At 45.4% G+C, this 14,965-nt stretch overlaps 1 protein-coding gene across 1 annotated transcript in view; it reads left to right on the top strand.

The window, feature by feature from the left end:
• Positions 1–256: 256 nt before the first annotated feature.
• Positions 257–14,965, top strand: part of Bace2 (beta-secretase 2) — an 86,151-nt gene continuing 71,442 nt past the window's right edge. The window contains exon 1 of the mRNA XM_028752547.1: positions 257–556. Within this exon, the coding sequence (XP_028608380.1) occupies positions 257–556 (300 nt within the window). The remainder of the gene's footprint in view (positions 557–14,965) is intronic.

The following is a 14,965-nucleotide window of genomic DNA, read 5'->3' as shown; positions in this document are numbered from 1 at the left end:
TGGCCTCCCGGGCACGTTCCGGGGAAATTTTGCACTCCAGTTTCCCCGGGAAGAGGCGCGACCCGCGCCCATCCTTGACCTTGGCCACGGAGGAGGGGCAGGGCCTGCGGGGCGGCGGCCGCCAGAGGGGGCAGCGGCTGAGAACTTGCTCAACTCCGCACCGCCTTCTCCAGCCTCCTCCCCGTCCGCTCCGCCCCGGCCGGCTAAGGACCGCAGAACCGCGCGTTCGCAGACTCGCCGAGCCCCCGCCGCGGGGATGGGCGCGCTGCTTCGAGCACTCTTGCTCCCGCTGCTGGCGCAGTGGCTCTTGAGCGCGGTCCCTGCGCTGGCCCCCGCGCCCTTCACGCTGCCCCTCCAAGTGGCCGGGGCCACGAACCACAGAGCCTCGGCTGTTCCCGGGCTGGGGACCCCAGAGTTGCCCCGGGCCGATGGCCTGGCCCTCGCACTGGAGCCTGCCAGGGCTACCGCCAACTTCTTGGCTATGGTGGACAACCTTCAGGGAGACTCTGGCCGCGGCTACTACCTGGAGATGCTGATCGGGACCCCTCCGCAGAAGGTAGTGTTGGGGGCAGTGGTTTCTGGGAATTGACTCCGCGCGATTTAACGTCGCCCCTAAGTCAGTAGCTTTCCCAGGGAAGGAGAAGGGTCAGGGAGCTGCATGTGTTGGGTAAAGCGGGGAGCCGCGCGCTAGGGAGCGCAGCCTCTACCCTGGCACAGCTTAGGGGGGTGTGAGCAAATGTTTCAGAACTTGATGGCTCTCCCCCACCCCGTGGAGCTTGACAGCTGAAGGGACCTGTAACATGCTTCCTCCCCAGGAAAGACGCCTCCTTCCAGCCAGAGCGGTACCTACAGAGTGGGTGGGTGGGTGGGGTCTTGGCAAAAGGTGCTGTTAGGTGCAGGGAAATCACTGGCGTTGATACGGCTCTCTGTGCTGTCTCATTGCTAAAAAGACTCTTGGACCGCATCCAAGGCGCAGTACCCTTTAAAAGAGATTTCTCCATGAGCTCAGCTAAAAGACACCGGGTTCCAAAGTGTCTCTTTGCTCGGCAGAGCCGCCTTCCTTCCTCGGAGTTTGTTTGCTGGCTTCCTCATAGCTGTCCGGCTGCCCAGCCTCTGGGATCCATGCACCCGCCAAGGCATGCATCCTGCGGGGGTTGGAGAATGTGAATGCCATTAGAGGCTGGGGAACACCGGGCGCGTAGCGAGGCGAAGATAAAACAAACGCAGTCCAAACAGCTTTCTTCTCTGCCTTGTGCCGATGTTCATTTAACACTTCGTGTGTCGAGGGAACAAGGGCTCCCAAAGCAAGAAATCCGGCAAGGGAAACAAAAGCCTCCCAGAAGTGATCCGACCCTCTCCAATTCGAATTCAAGTTGTCTCATGAGTTGAATGCACCGTATGAAGACACTTTATTTTTAACGTTGTCGTTGGGGTTTTTCATGCTGATGTGATTGCCCATAAATAGAACATGCTCATGACTTTTGTATAATTCTAATTAAATTATTCAAGACTTTAAGAAGATGCGCCATGCTAATTTTTAAAAAGAGAAACTGCAGAATAACTTCTGTAGTTGTTTAGACCCTCAAGAGTGTTTTACTCAAAACGTTAGTTGCGGTTGCTCTACAGGGTCCTTGTGTGCCCAGTCCAGAAGTGGCTGCAGGGCAGACTGAAGGGGGGGCTGTGTCAGCTGAGGAGGCTTTGGGTCCCCTGAGCAGTCAGACCACCACGTGAGCCTGATCTCAGGGTGGAGGGAATTCTGTGAATTGCCTTTGGCAGGACTGCACAGAACAGGAGGGACCTGCCTCTTTCTTTTATACACAGGCTCTGACTGAGTCCTCATGTGGGAAACTTCTACCTTTAAGAACGAAAGCTCTAGCTCGGAGTTCCAGGGCTGAGGAAAAGAGAACCAGAAAAATAAACTTTAAAGAGGAGGAGACGACCTATCTCACAAAGCTCTCCTTTGCTTGCCTTTGTTGATAATTCAATGACCTTTACTTTAAACTCAGTGATGAAGTTTAATTAATTTAATTAGCCAGGATGTAACGCGCACCCAGGTTTGTATCCTTAGCACAGCCAAGGAAGTAGTTCCTCTGAAGTTATTTCTCAGCTAGACTATAGCATGCTTCTAAGGAAGGCTGGCTTGTGACAAACAAGTGTCATTTCTGCATCTCATTCCACAGGGGTGAACTATTCTGTCTTGTTGCCCTGGCATGATGAAGGGACGAACTGCTTCATGGCAAAATCTGTGTATCAGATGCTTCCATTGTAAACGCTAGGTGTTGGTGACCTGGTTTGCAGTCTGCTCTCTAGTGTCTCTGGTACCTGCAGTGGTTTGCAGGTGACTAGGGAAAACAGTAGGGAGGTGACCTCTGAACCCCAAAGACAGTTCCTGCTGTAGTAGTGGGCACAGGATCATCCATGTATTTCCTTTTTGTTCTCTGAAACCTCAAGTAAAATTGCTTAGAGAAAGAGAGGGAAGCAATAAATTAACAAGACTTCTTCAGATGTTAATAACCATAGTGTCATCAGCCTCCATGTGTGATGAACACCTTGACAGATGTGTTTTGTTCTCTCTTACAACCACCCCCTTATATCCTAACTGACTTGTGTGTGTGTGTGTGTGTGTGTTTGTGGGGGTGTCTGTAGGGGTATGTATGCTCGTTTGTGGTATGTGCATGTATGTGCATGTGTGTGCCTGCCTGTGGAAGTCATAAGCTTAGGTGTTATTCCTCAGGGGGCTGTCCACCTTAATTTTTGAGATAGGCTCTTGGTGGGATTAAGCTGGCCTCCTCTCTCTGACTGGTGTTTGGTACACATATTCACCACAAGCCCCAGCTTTTGTGCTAGCATTGCTGTGTGCCTTGAGAGTGGCAGGTGTGAGGTTTGGAAACATTGAATGATTTACTAGAGCAATGGGGTAAGAAAGAGGGAGGGTGGGGAATGGAGCCCCCAGGTCATTAGTCTGAAGAAGCTAGCATGTTTCTGCTCTGCTTTTCCTTGGTTTGCGCTACAATGTGCCCTTACTAGACAGTGGTTCCTGACCAGTTCTGGGGAGTTAGGGACTGCATGTCTGACTGTACCTAGAGTCTTTTCCATACCCTGATCACCCTTTCTCCTCCCCTTTAAGGCCATGCTTCAGGACTATCTTAAGGAATAGTTGGATGCAGGAAAGTACTTAAGTGGCAAGATGCTGGACACAGGCGTCTGATGTAAACCAAAGCTCACCAGTGTCCTGCTAGCCTATGGGAAGGCCAGCCATTGGAAGTGTGATTCCCCCTGTGTGCTTTCATTAAGAGCTGGGATCCATTGTCCTGCTTACTGACTCTGTGAGGAGTCACAGGCTATCCAGCAACCCGACAGAGCCTCAGAGCCCTGTACTGGCAGGCAGGCCCTCGTTGGCATGGAGATGAGAGTCGGGGTTACACACTGATACCATTATGTGACGCCTATCTAACAGGAGACCAGCATGCGCTGGAACCATGCAATTTGCTCTTATTAATAATAATAAGAGTGTTCAAAAGTGATTATAATTATAGCAATCTACATTATTAAAATATACCTTCATGCTCACACCGTATACCCAAGTGAAGATAGCAAAGGTCCACAGCTATATGCTTTACAGTGTCTCAAAAAAGGCTTTGGGGGATTTCTGTTGGAAGATTTCTGTTGTCTGTGTTGATACAGGTGAAACAACTGGCAAACTCTCTTTATATATAAACCTTCCAATATAAACATTTAACAAAGTACTTCGGCACATGCGCTGGGTTATCAATCAACCTCTTAGCACAGCAATTGAAAGTATAGAATATGACTCTATATAATTTAAGAGCTTTTTAAAAAAAGAGTATCACTGGGGTTCTCCCCACCCCAACCACATTAAGCTCACAGTAAGTGAGGCTGGAAAAAGGAAGGCAGCCAGGTGAGGGGAAACCAGGTTGGGGATGCTGATAGGCTCACTGTTAAAGATGATAAAGAAAGAACACCAGACTAGTTGTTGCCTAGTTATTCGGCTCTACTAGCTGCCCTCATTCCTTCAGGTGAGCTGTGGAGCCTGTGGATATTAGGAAAAGGATTCATCCGAGGATGTGAACACCTATCTTTATTTCTTGTGCATCCAATGTACAGTGTCATGCTAAACAAGTTTTTTGTTGTTTGTTTGTTTGGTGTGGAATGTCAGATCAAACCCACACTAGAAAAGTATTTCATCGTTGAGCCTTGTGTCCCTATTCGCCAAGCTCAGAAATTTACCAACTTTGCCTCACTGGATTTCCATGCCTTCCTGTGGAGATTATACAGTCATTTGATTTAATTTTAAGATGGAAACAGACTTGTCCTAAGTCACGTCTCCATGGCCATGCCATGAAGGGGCGGGTCCATCTATCCAATCAGATCCATCGATACTCGGGCCCCGGTTATGTAAGTCTAGTCTCAGTTAGAGTGACTTTAGAAAAGAGGCGTCTTTCCCTTTTCTGAGCATTTTGGTGCTGCTGAGTCCAGTGAGGTGCGTTTGTGTCACAGATGACCAGAAGCAGGTGTTACCCCTCTCTGAGCCCTCAGTCCCCTATAGTTGATGTTCTCTTACCTCTGAATTAGTGTCTTCAGCTTCCCTAACAAACACCACAGACAAGAGCCTTAAAGCAATTGAAATCTATTCCCTTATGGCATGGAAGCTGGAAGCCCCAAATCTAGGGAGCCAGTGATAAGACTATGCTTCCTCTGGATGTTCCAGGGGAGAATACTTCATTTCCTAGTCTTCGTCTCTAGTGTTCTTCACTTGTAGCTGTATTGCTCCAACCTCTGCCTCATCTTTGCTGACTTTCTTCCCCCACTGTGGGCATCTGCCTGCAATCACTATAAAGACATCAGTCATTGGAATGCCTTAATTCACTTCTTTACATCTGCAAAGACTCACATTGCAGACAGGGTTATGGGGCTTAGATTTCCAACTCTGGGCTTCACAGATAAAGGTGGTCCCATAAAACTGGATAGTCTGTGTTGCTACAGCTGTCTGTCTTAGTCACTTTTGCTGTTGCCATGATAGAAGACTGATAGAAGCAAATTAAGAGAGAAAGGTTTGATTCTGGCTCACAATTCAAGGACAGTCTATTGTGCAGGGGGAACTCCAGGTGACAAGAGCTTGCACAATCAGAATGCAGCAAATGATAGATGCAAGCTGCTTACTTCCCCTTCTCCATTGTATTCCCAGAATCCCACCCAGGGAATGATGTCAGCCACAGTAGGCAGGTCTTTCCACCTCAGTTAATACAGTCAAGGCAGTCCCCACAGGCATGCTCAGAGGCTCATCTAGATCCTGTCACATTGACAGTTAACACTAACAATCACACCATCTAAGTGTGTCTCTTATAACTCTGTGATATTTGCACAACAACAAAATTATCCAATGCCCCATCTCAGAACATGCCCCCATCCATATATAGTGTCTGCTTGGGGGAATACAGTTTTATCCTCACATCCTTTCTAAGCTTATAATTTTTAGATCCCACTTGTGAGTTGTCAATAATTTCAAGATGGAGTTCAAGTGCAACAATCATTAAGATTGGTGAGCAGACATTGGTTTGGGTTGTACTTAGTCAGGGGCCTATGGCAAGGCAGTGAACTGGAGGAGGCTCAGAGGCAGGGGCTTCTGATGCCTTCTGTATTCTTTTGTTGGTTTCCCCACTAGAGAATAGTTGTATAAATGTGAAGCTACCCAACTTCTGCAAGGTCAAATCAGCAGTTTTTAAACCTTGTGGTTAAGAAACACCCTTGTTGAAGTCTGTGCTCTAAAGACTTTATCTGGCACCAGTCACCCCTCAAGAATCAGGATGTATTTAATAGGAAAGTCTGTCCAAGGGCTCTTTCCTGACACACCCTGAGTATCTGCTTTCCTGAGTCAGAGGTGGGTCAGCCTAACCTGTTTTTCGAGGTTAGCTGCCCAGTCTTCCTGTTTCCTTCAGGATGCTTGCAGTCCGAACTAACTAAACACCAGAAGAGAAAAAGTAAGATTAGCTGTTGATATCTTTGTTTGCTTTCTGTTGCTAATAACAAAATGCCACAGACTGAGCGAGTTATGGAGAAGTTTATTTTGGCTGTTCCTAGTCCAAAGTTGAAGGCCTGTATCTGGAGCTGTCTCCTCGTTGGCAGAGTCCCAAGGAGACATGGCATGAAGAGGCCTAACCTGACTGGCGTTTGGAGTTGATCCACCCCCACAGCACTTCTCACTTGACATTCTTATCACCTGAATGCATTCAGGTGCTCACAACAACAGGGCCTACACCAGTTCCCAAAGGGCCCACCTCTTCCTGCATTATAACAAGAAATTAACGTGAGAGTTGAGGTGACCCTACAGGTTAAACCATAATCATTATTTTACATACTGGTCTATCCCTGGGCGTTCTCTATAGGGTCTGGTCACATGCTATGGAACTTATTTTCTACCTTAGCTTTTGGCTTCTGGGGTCAAGTCTTTAGCTTTGTGTGCTGGGTCCACCCAAGCTTGGAACTGCTAATACCTGCCTTCCCCCCATGCAGAGGACAGCAGGAACAGGGCAGCCCTGTTTCTCCATCCCACCTATGCCTTGCTTTTACAACTTATTATTGCATTTATGTGTCTATTGTAGGAGGAACATGCACATGCCACAGGGCATGTGCGGAGGTCAGAGGACCATTGTCAGAGTCAGGTCTCTCTTATAGTGTGGGTCCCAGGGATCAAACTCACATCATCAGGCTTGAGGACAAACCTGTCAGTCCCCACTGAGCCATTTCTCCAGCCCACATCTCCTTTTTGACTAACAATGGGCCTTCTGTCCCTTTGAAAGTCTTGCTGTCTGCCTGTTCCCTTTTGTCACTCTGCTTTGCTGCCTGGCCCTGGCTAGTTGTTGGTTAAATTGTGGATACAGGCAGAGCAGAACGTTTCTGTGAGGAAATGGCCTTTCTGGGCTTCTCTAAGTCCTAAGCTGTGAAGACACAGGGTTGTGGGTGGAGTGTGGGGAAGGGTGAATGTCACATATTTTGGGTCACTTTCCTGACCCTGTAAATCTGTGTGTGAGACACAGGTGAACTGGACATCACTCAGCTCCTCTTTGTCCATGCTTGACACTATTGCTGCCCCCCCCCCCGAAATGGTCATATTATAGAATTCCCCTAAAAAGTGGTGCCTTATCATACTGACGTGCCAGACTTGGAATAAAAGAGTGCTCTTGAGTTAAACACTGGCCATCCAATGCAGATCTCTGGGTAGATGTTGGGGTTTTATTACCTGGAACGTTGCATACCTATACCAGTGCTGGGAAACACACAATGTCAGTGCTGCTGAGTTAGGGTGATGAAGAAGATTGGGGGTAGGAAGCAGGTGATGCTCTGGATCAGCTCCATCATTCCAGGGAGCCATGACTGCAGTGGGGAAAAGCATCTCTATCTCACGTTAGCTTAAGAGTGTCAAGGAGCTGAGCACAGTCTCCTGGCCCACTGCAAATCACCACTGGCTCCACTTTAGCAATGATTTGGGCAATGGAAAGGAAACAGGTTCTGGGTGTCAGTCATGCCTACCCCTGACAGAAGCCAAAGTCCTGCATGTGGATGTGCTGGGATATTTCTGGGACAACACTGAGGTCACTGGTGGTTGATCCTGTTGACAGAGATTTGTTGCTAGATACGAAGCCACATCTTGCCGAAGATCCCAGAGGTTCTGAAGAACCAAACAAACTCTTTGTTGGTGCCAAAGAGTTTTTCCCCTTGGAAGTCCCTTTGGAGGAGGTATGTCTGTGTAGTGTGGCATGCCCAATACTGAGTGCTGAGCCCATACCTGTTACTTATGGATTTTAGGTGCTGGGAGGAAGTTAATTTTCCTGGCTGAGCCTCAGTCTCCCAATCTGTAAATTGGGGAATTTTACCCAGTGATTCTGAGGTTTCATGGAAGCCTAGACCCTCCTCAATTATGATCTGTTCTATTGGCCAGAACCTTTGATGAGTCATTCAGGGAACTTCAGAAAGGAAGGATCTAGTGTCCCAGTCAGCAGGGACAAGAGCTTCTTCTGGCTCACAGGCCACAACGGGACTCATTGCTGCTGGGAATCCACTGGCTCACAAGAGCTGGCTGCATTGCAGAGTTCTGGGACAGTGTCCATGCTTCCTAAGACTCTGCCATGTCTCATGTCCCTCAGTCATGCTGAATTCTGTCCTTGGACTCTATGTGAAGATCATTGCAGAGGCCAGCACCTCCACTGACTTATGTAGAGTGGCCATTTCTTGTCTTCCTAGACAAGTACCCTTTGGATAGTTCCCTTTCTGTCTACTTTAGAGACTTCTCTGCCTTAGGCAGATTGTATTCCAGGAAAGTCCTTATACTGGGCAGTTGGGAAGTCTGAAATACAAGTCCTTTCGATGCATTGCTCAGAGTCGCTGTGCCGAAGGCAGCCTTTTGGAATGCCCTGTCTGCCATAGAGCCTTTACTGTGAATTCAGAAAGCTTGAAACTTCCAATATGCCACTAATAAAGACAAATGAAAAAGAAAAAACTAATTAGAACCCAGCAGATGCCCTGTGTCTTTCTGTTGACCGTAAAGGGGCTCTGTTACCTGTGGTCACCCTGCTGCTGCCATGTGGTTGTGACTTACAGTTGTAGGTGCTCAAGGATCTGCACAGAGGCAGTGCAGATGGAGTTGCCACCTGTGGTGAGTTAACTGAGCTCCCCATTCTCTCATTAGACTGCTCATTGTACTGAAGCAGAGAGGTGGCTGTGGTAACTGTTGGGCTCTGTTGTAATCTCTAGAGCTGTCCTGGCTGGGAAAATTGAGACTACCTCCAACCTTGTCACATATGAAAATCCTTTTATTTTTATTTTTTTTTAAGAATCACTTTTAATTTTGCATATGTATATATGTGTGTCTACATATATGTATGACCACGTGAGAACTGATAGAGTCCAGAAGAGACCATAGGTGCCTTGGAGCCGGAGTTATAGGCATTAGGAGTCTTCTGATGTAAGTTCTGACAACCAAGCTTAGGTCCCCTGCAAGAGCAATATTATTGGATCTTGACTCCTGAACCATCTCTCCAGACTTGTAGCTTCCTTTAAAAAAGTTGGAGAACAGTTAGACAGATCACTGGCACCCTGTTACTCACAGTTTTAGTGTCCACCTGTATCAGATATTAGGAAGAAGGGCAGAGAATCTAGCCTGAAAAAGCAGCTGTCCCAAACATCAGTGCTCTAAACTATAGCCAGCCTTAACTGGAAGTGGCTGGTTCTTAATTTTTACAAGGTTATTTCCCAGGGCTGTGACCTAAAGCAGATTAGAAAAAAAAAAACAGAATTAAGAAGTGGGCTCAGGTCCTAGGGAGATAGACTAGCCAGTAATTTACTTGCCTACAAGCATGAGGACAAGAGTTCAAATCTCCAGAACTCATATAAAAAAGACTCAGCACTGTGAAACATGGTTATAATTCCAGAGTTAGACAGGCAGAGACATGCAAATACCTAGGGCTCACTGATGGGCCAGCCTAGTCAACCAAGAAGCTTCAGTCCAGTGAGATCTATCCTGGTTAGTTTTGTCAAGTTGAAACAAGTTATAGTCATTTGGAAATAGAGATCCTCAACTGGGAAAAATGCCTCTAAAAGATGGTCTATGGGCAGGTGTGTCAGAAATCCTAATGACTGATGTGGGAGGTACCACCTACAAGTGGTCTGGGTGCTGTAAGGAAGCAGGATGTGGGAGCCATGAGGAGCAAGCCAATAAGTGTCATTCCTCTGTGATCTCTGCTTCAGCTCCTACCTCCAGGTTTCTGCCCTGATTGAATTTCTTTTTTTTTCTTTGATATTTTATTTATTTACATTTCAAATGTTATCCCCTTTCCCCTTCCCCCCTCCCCCATTAATACCCTATCCCATCCCTCCTTCTCCTTTTTTGCTTTTATACCATTTAAATTACATGCAAGTATTAAGGTCAGTTCTAGGTTGAGGAACTAGCAATAGAATAGATTCAAATAGTCAAGGGACAAGCAAGATAATAAACCCAGATAGTCAAAGAACACACAGGACAATAAACAGAGTCCTGTGATCACTCCTGTGAATGACCAAAATATCTGAGCCTACTTCCCTGTTCTAGCCCAAAGTCATTTTTTCATGCCTGAAACCTACTTCTTTGTTCTAGCTTAAGATTTAGAGTTCTGCTTATAATTACTTCTTTGTTGTATCCTAGGATTTAGATTTCTGCCTGAAGTTATTTCTTTGTTCTCATCTAATGTCAGATTCCTGCCTGCAGTCCATTTCCTTGTCCTTGGCCTGTGTCAGATTAGTCCATTTCCTTGTCCTTGGCCTATGTCAGATTCCTGCCAGGTAGTCCCAAAAGCTCTCCACATCTCACCCTTTTTTACTGCATAAACCAGACTGAGCCTGTCTTACGTTGTTCTGACAAGAATGCCTTCTTTACCTGTGGTGGAATATGCATTATCAAAAGCAATGCACTTCTGTCTTAGGTTGGTAAGGTTCTGTGCAGACTCTTACCCATCCTTGGCTTGCCAGCCTGTTAAATTAATAACTCTGTCTGGGAGTCCATTTTCAGTTTCAAGTCATGTACTTTGGCTGCCAACCTGTTAATGTAGTTAGAGATAAGCTTTAACACGATGGGAAGAAATAAAAGTATTCCCAGAACAAAAAGAGCTAGCCTGATCAAACTATATATGCCATTCCTGAGGTTTGACCAAAATGGAAATACTGACCTCAAGCCATGGATAATTTTATCAGCATTATCTGCAGCATCAAAACTCAACAGATGTCGCACACCTTTAATCCCAGCACTTGGGAGGCAGAGGCAGGCGGATTTCTTAGTTCGAGGCCAGCCTGGTCTACAGAGTGAGTTCCAGGACAGCCAGGGCTACACAGAGAAACCCTATCTCAAAAAAACAAAACAACAACAACAACAACAAAACTCAACAGAACAACATTCTTTAAATTCATAATCTTACTATGCAAAGTTAAAACATCCAGAGAGGTGTTAGAATTATGTCAAATACCCTACAGGTGTCCTTAAGCATTTTTCTAATTATAATGACTATTATTGTAAATGTTAGAAGTAGCACAACTCCAATGATATTTGTTATAACACTCAAGATGGCTTCTAACTCTTAAACCCTGAACCTCCTTTCAATAATTTGAATAGGATATAGAGCATCACCTGATCGAATTACTATCTCAGCTCTCTCCTCAATAATGGATTGTATGCACACATGCACATACACATACACTCAGGGGACGTAATCCACTATTAATACATGTTAAGGAAGACAAGAACAGTACAGATATAGTATGTGTTTCATGTTTACTTGGAGAATCAGCTGTGGTCAGATGTGTTGAGATCTCAGTGCAGCATCAGTCATGGGCCAAAGAGTTCCAGAAATCCAAGTTCCAGTGAGCAGAGGCTATGCAAAATGCCTGTACTAAGCCCTGGGATTGACAATTAACTACACAGAAAAGGTCCTTCTTTTTACACACTCGGTGTTTACCTGAAGAAGACAGATTGTAAAGAAAGCAAACAGTATTTTTGACAATGTTGTGCCAAGGTGCAGCCTGGGAAAGAAGACTGCCAACATGAGCTTTGGAAAAGACATGGCTGAGCAGGTGCAGATGGAGCTGGTCTGATGTGATGAGAGAAACTAGCCTGGAGAAGATGGGGCAAGGGTGAGCCAGGAGGGGTGCAGGTGGCTTCCTCATGAATGCTCTCTCTCTCTCTCTCTCTCTCTCTCTCTCTCTCTCTCTCTCTCTCTGCCTCTCTCTCTCTTCTGTGTGTGTGTGTGTGTGTGTACACCTGTGTATGCACAAGCACATGTGTTCTCAGATCGTGCTTCAGATCCTGTCTCATCTACTTTATAAACATGCTTTGGAGTTGGGTTTATGAGGGAAAATGCCTTACAGGGCATGCATACATTACACCATACTACTTTTGTGCTTGTGTAGGGTGAGTTGTGGAGGATATTATTAAATATGGATGGCTTGGAAATTTCTGAATCTTAAGGAAACTGAAACCCTGAGTGCGAGGAGAGGCAGCATGTCAGAGATCATTTATCCCATTGTGTGTTGTTTGGTGGTCTCTTCATTTGGGGCCCTCAGGTCAGGTGTGGAATAGGAAATGGGTATGCCTGGTTTACTGAGGAGATCCTAGGATATTCTAGGAAAGCTATGGTTGCAGGAGATGATACCAAGAGTGGATAGCTGAAGCCCATCCCCTGATCGGACCTGTATTAGTTACTTTATGTTGCTGTGATAGAACACCATGACCAGGGCAACTTATAGAAGAAACAGTTTATTTGGGCTTATGGTTGCATAAGAATACAAGTCTATCACCATCACTATAGGGAAGCATGGCAGCAGTCAGGCATGTGGGCTGGAGCAGCAGAAAGAACAAAGTGTAAGTGGTAAGAATCTTTATACTCTCAAAGCCCCACTCCAGTGACACACTTCCTCTAACAAGGCTGCACCTCCTAAATCTCCCCCCAAAACAGTGTCACTGACTTGGGGTGGACTGTTCAGTTATATGAACTAATGGGAACATTCTCATTCAAACCACTACAGGGAGTCTTTGAGAGATAATGTCAAGTAAGTAGAGCAGGCTGGGCTGAGGCCAGGGGTGCCAACGGCTGCCATCATCCACTCCTGTCTTTTATGGACTGTGACTGATATAGTCCACCACCAAATGTACAAAGTATTATTCAGCCTACCTGTCCTACATCAGCTAGAATCTAGTTCTGAGTGCCTCTGTGAGCCAGGCTGGAGTGGACTGTAGGTTGGGCTTTGCTTTGAACTTTTTCTGGAAGATGACAGTCTGATGTGTGAGGGACTGAATGAGAAAGGTTGGCTGGGGGTGAGGGGAGATTATGTTTGAGGCTAAAAACAACCACAAACCTGCCTTTGAAAGATGTGCATTCTGCACATAAAGACATTCAAAGGCTCTGGAATATCAGGTGCCTCATACTGCCGAATAGTGGTCCAGGAAAGGCTTGGAATTCTAGAGGTGCCAGACCTACTGACTTCCTGTGATCCATGGGCACATTTAGCAGAAGATATTTCTAGTAGGTTTGGTGCACAGAAAAATCTAGCACGCCATAGTTTTATTGTACTCTTATCAACACAAATTCTTAAGTATAGTCATGCCATATAGGACATTTTGCTCAACAGACAGACCACATATACAGAGGTGGTCGACTAGAGCCTGATGGGGTGGAACAATTCTAATTGCCTTGACACTGCAGGCATTGTGAGTTCCTGCCACAAGGCATTGTGTTTATATTGATGGTAAAGCTGGTATAAGCAAGCTTGTGTACCAGCCATTGGAAAGGTAAGAGCAGTGATTAGACTTTAGAAGTGTAATGGGAGACACTAATGCTGGTTTATCAATGTACTATATTCTTATGTGATTTTAGAGGATGTTTATTCTACATATAATAAAAAAGTAATAGTACCCAGCCTCAGGCTAGATCTTTAGTGGAAGTTCTAGAAGACTGTACACCATTCTGATGTGGTAACTCTGGGTAGGCTCTAGAGGAAGTAGTTTCTAGATCCAGGTCATGATATTATTGAACTTGACCCTATATGAGCCTAGCCTAGTCTGTCTATTTCATGTCTTAGTTTTTTAACAGAAAGGTTTACAAAGGTTTTTATATTTCAGTCTAAAACTAGAATGGGGGTATGGCTCAGTGGTTAAAGTGTTTGTTATACAAAAGTCACATAAATTCGGATGTGCATGGCCTCCTGTCTGTAATGCCAGCCTTGAAAGGTGAGGCAGAGGATCCTTAGGACATTCTGTCTAGTGAGACTAGACATATTGATGAGCTCTGGGTTTGACTGAGAGAGCCTGTCTCAGTGCATACAGTGGAAAAGCAATTAAGGGATGATCTCCTGCATCGATCTTGGGCCACCATATGCACATGTACACAGGAATGCAAATACCACAGACACACACACACACACACACACGGATGGTGCATCCACATTAAAAAGTCTTAAAAGTCAAAAACATGTAAACTAAGGATTCAATGAAGGAAAACATTTTGGGTAGTAGCATACTGTTTTACTAGAAATAGGTAAAGACAACTACAAATTTTATGACGTAAAAGAGATAAGCATTCTAGCAAGATAATTTATAATTGAAGAAAGAAAAATGTGGCCTACAAATTACAAATTCAGTGTAGATTATGTGTGTGGTGTCTTTAAAGTCTTCAGTTGTGGTGCATGAAGAACAGTTAACCGAAGGTATACTCCAGAGCAATTTAATGAAGATGTTCCCTAAAGTGGTCCACCAAGGTAGTCTCTTGTAGCAATAACCTGAAGTTCACTGAGGTGGTCCACCAAGGTGATTCTCTGAGTGGTTCATTCAAGTGTTACACCGAAGCATTTCTCTGAGATAGTTATTTACTAGAGTGGTATACTGAAGAGGTACATAGTAGGCCTTCATGCCTGCTTGCTTTCTCACTCACTGGCTCATACACACACACTTTGGTCCTTCAAACTCAATTCATGGAAAGTGCCTTTATTTATCTACTATGCTGTATTTTTGCACTGTTGTCCTTGTATTTAGATACAGGTAGATTTAGTAATCTCAGTATAGTGATAGGCTCATATAGATGTGTATCTTGGATCAATGGCTACACCACAAAGCCTAAGTACGTAGTAAGTTGCATTGTGTAAGTTCGTGTAGATACATGCCTTGGTGTTACTACCATATAGAACCACCTAACACTTTTCATTGCTAGGTTGCATGACTATTTGCAAATGTCTAGCTGCCAAGAGCCTGTCTGATGCACTGGTGGTTCTCTCTGGAAGGAAGCCAATTGGCCAGAGTGTCAGCAGTGTGTGTGTGCGTATGAAAAACTTGGTTCATGAGTGTAAAGGTTGCTTAGTATTAATAATATTTACTCTCTTTGATTCTTGGTTATACTGGGGCCAGAAGCTGATGGTTTCAGAGGAATTATCACCT

This window comes from Grammomys surdaster, unplaced genomic scaffold (assembly GCF_004785775.1).
Source record: "Grammomys surdaster isolate TR1022 unplaced genomic scaffold, NIH_TR_1.0 125925, whole genome shotgun sequence".
Classification (NCBI taxonomy): Eukaryota; Metazoa; Chordata; class Mammalia; order Rodentia; family Muridae; genus Grammomys; species Grammomys surdaster.
Note: the sequence above shows the minus strand (reverse complement) of the source record. Positions and strands in the feature narration are given on the sequence as shown.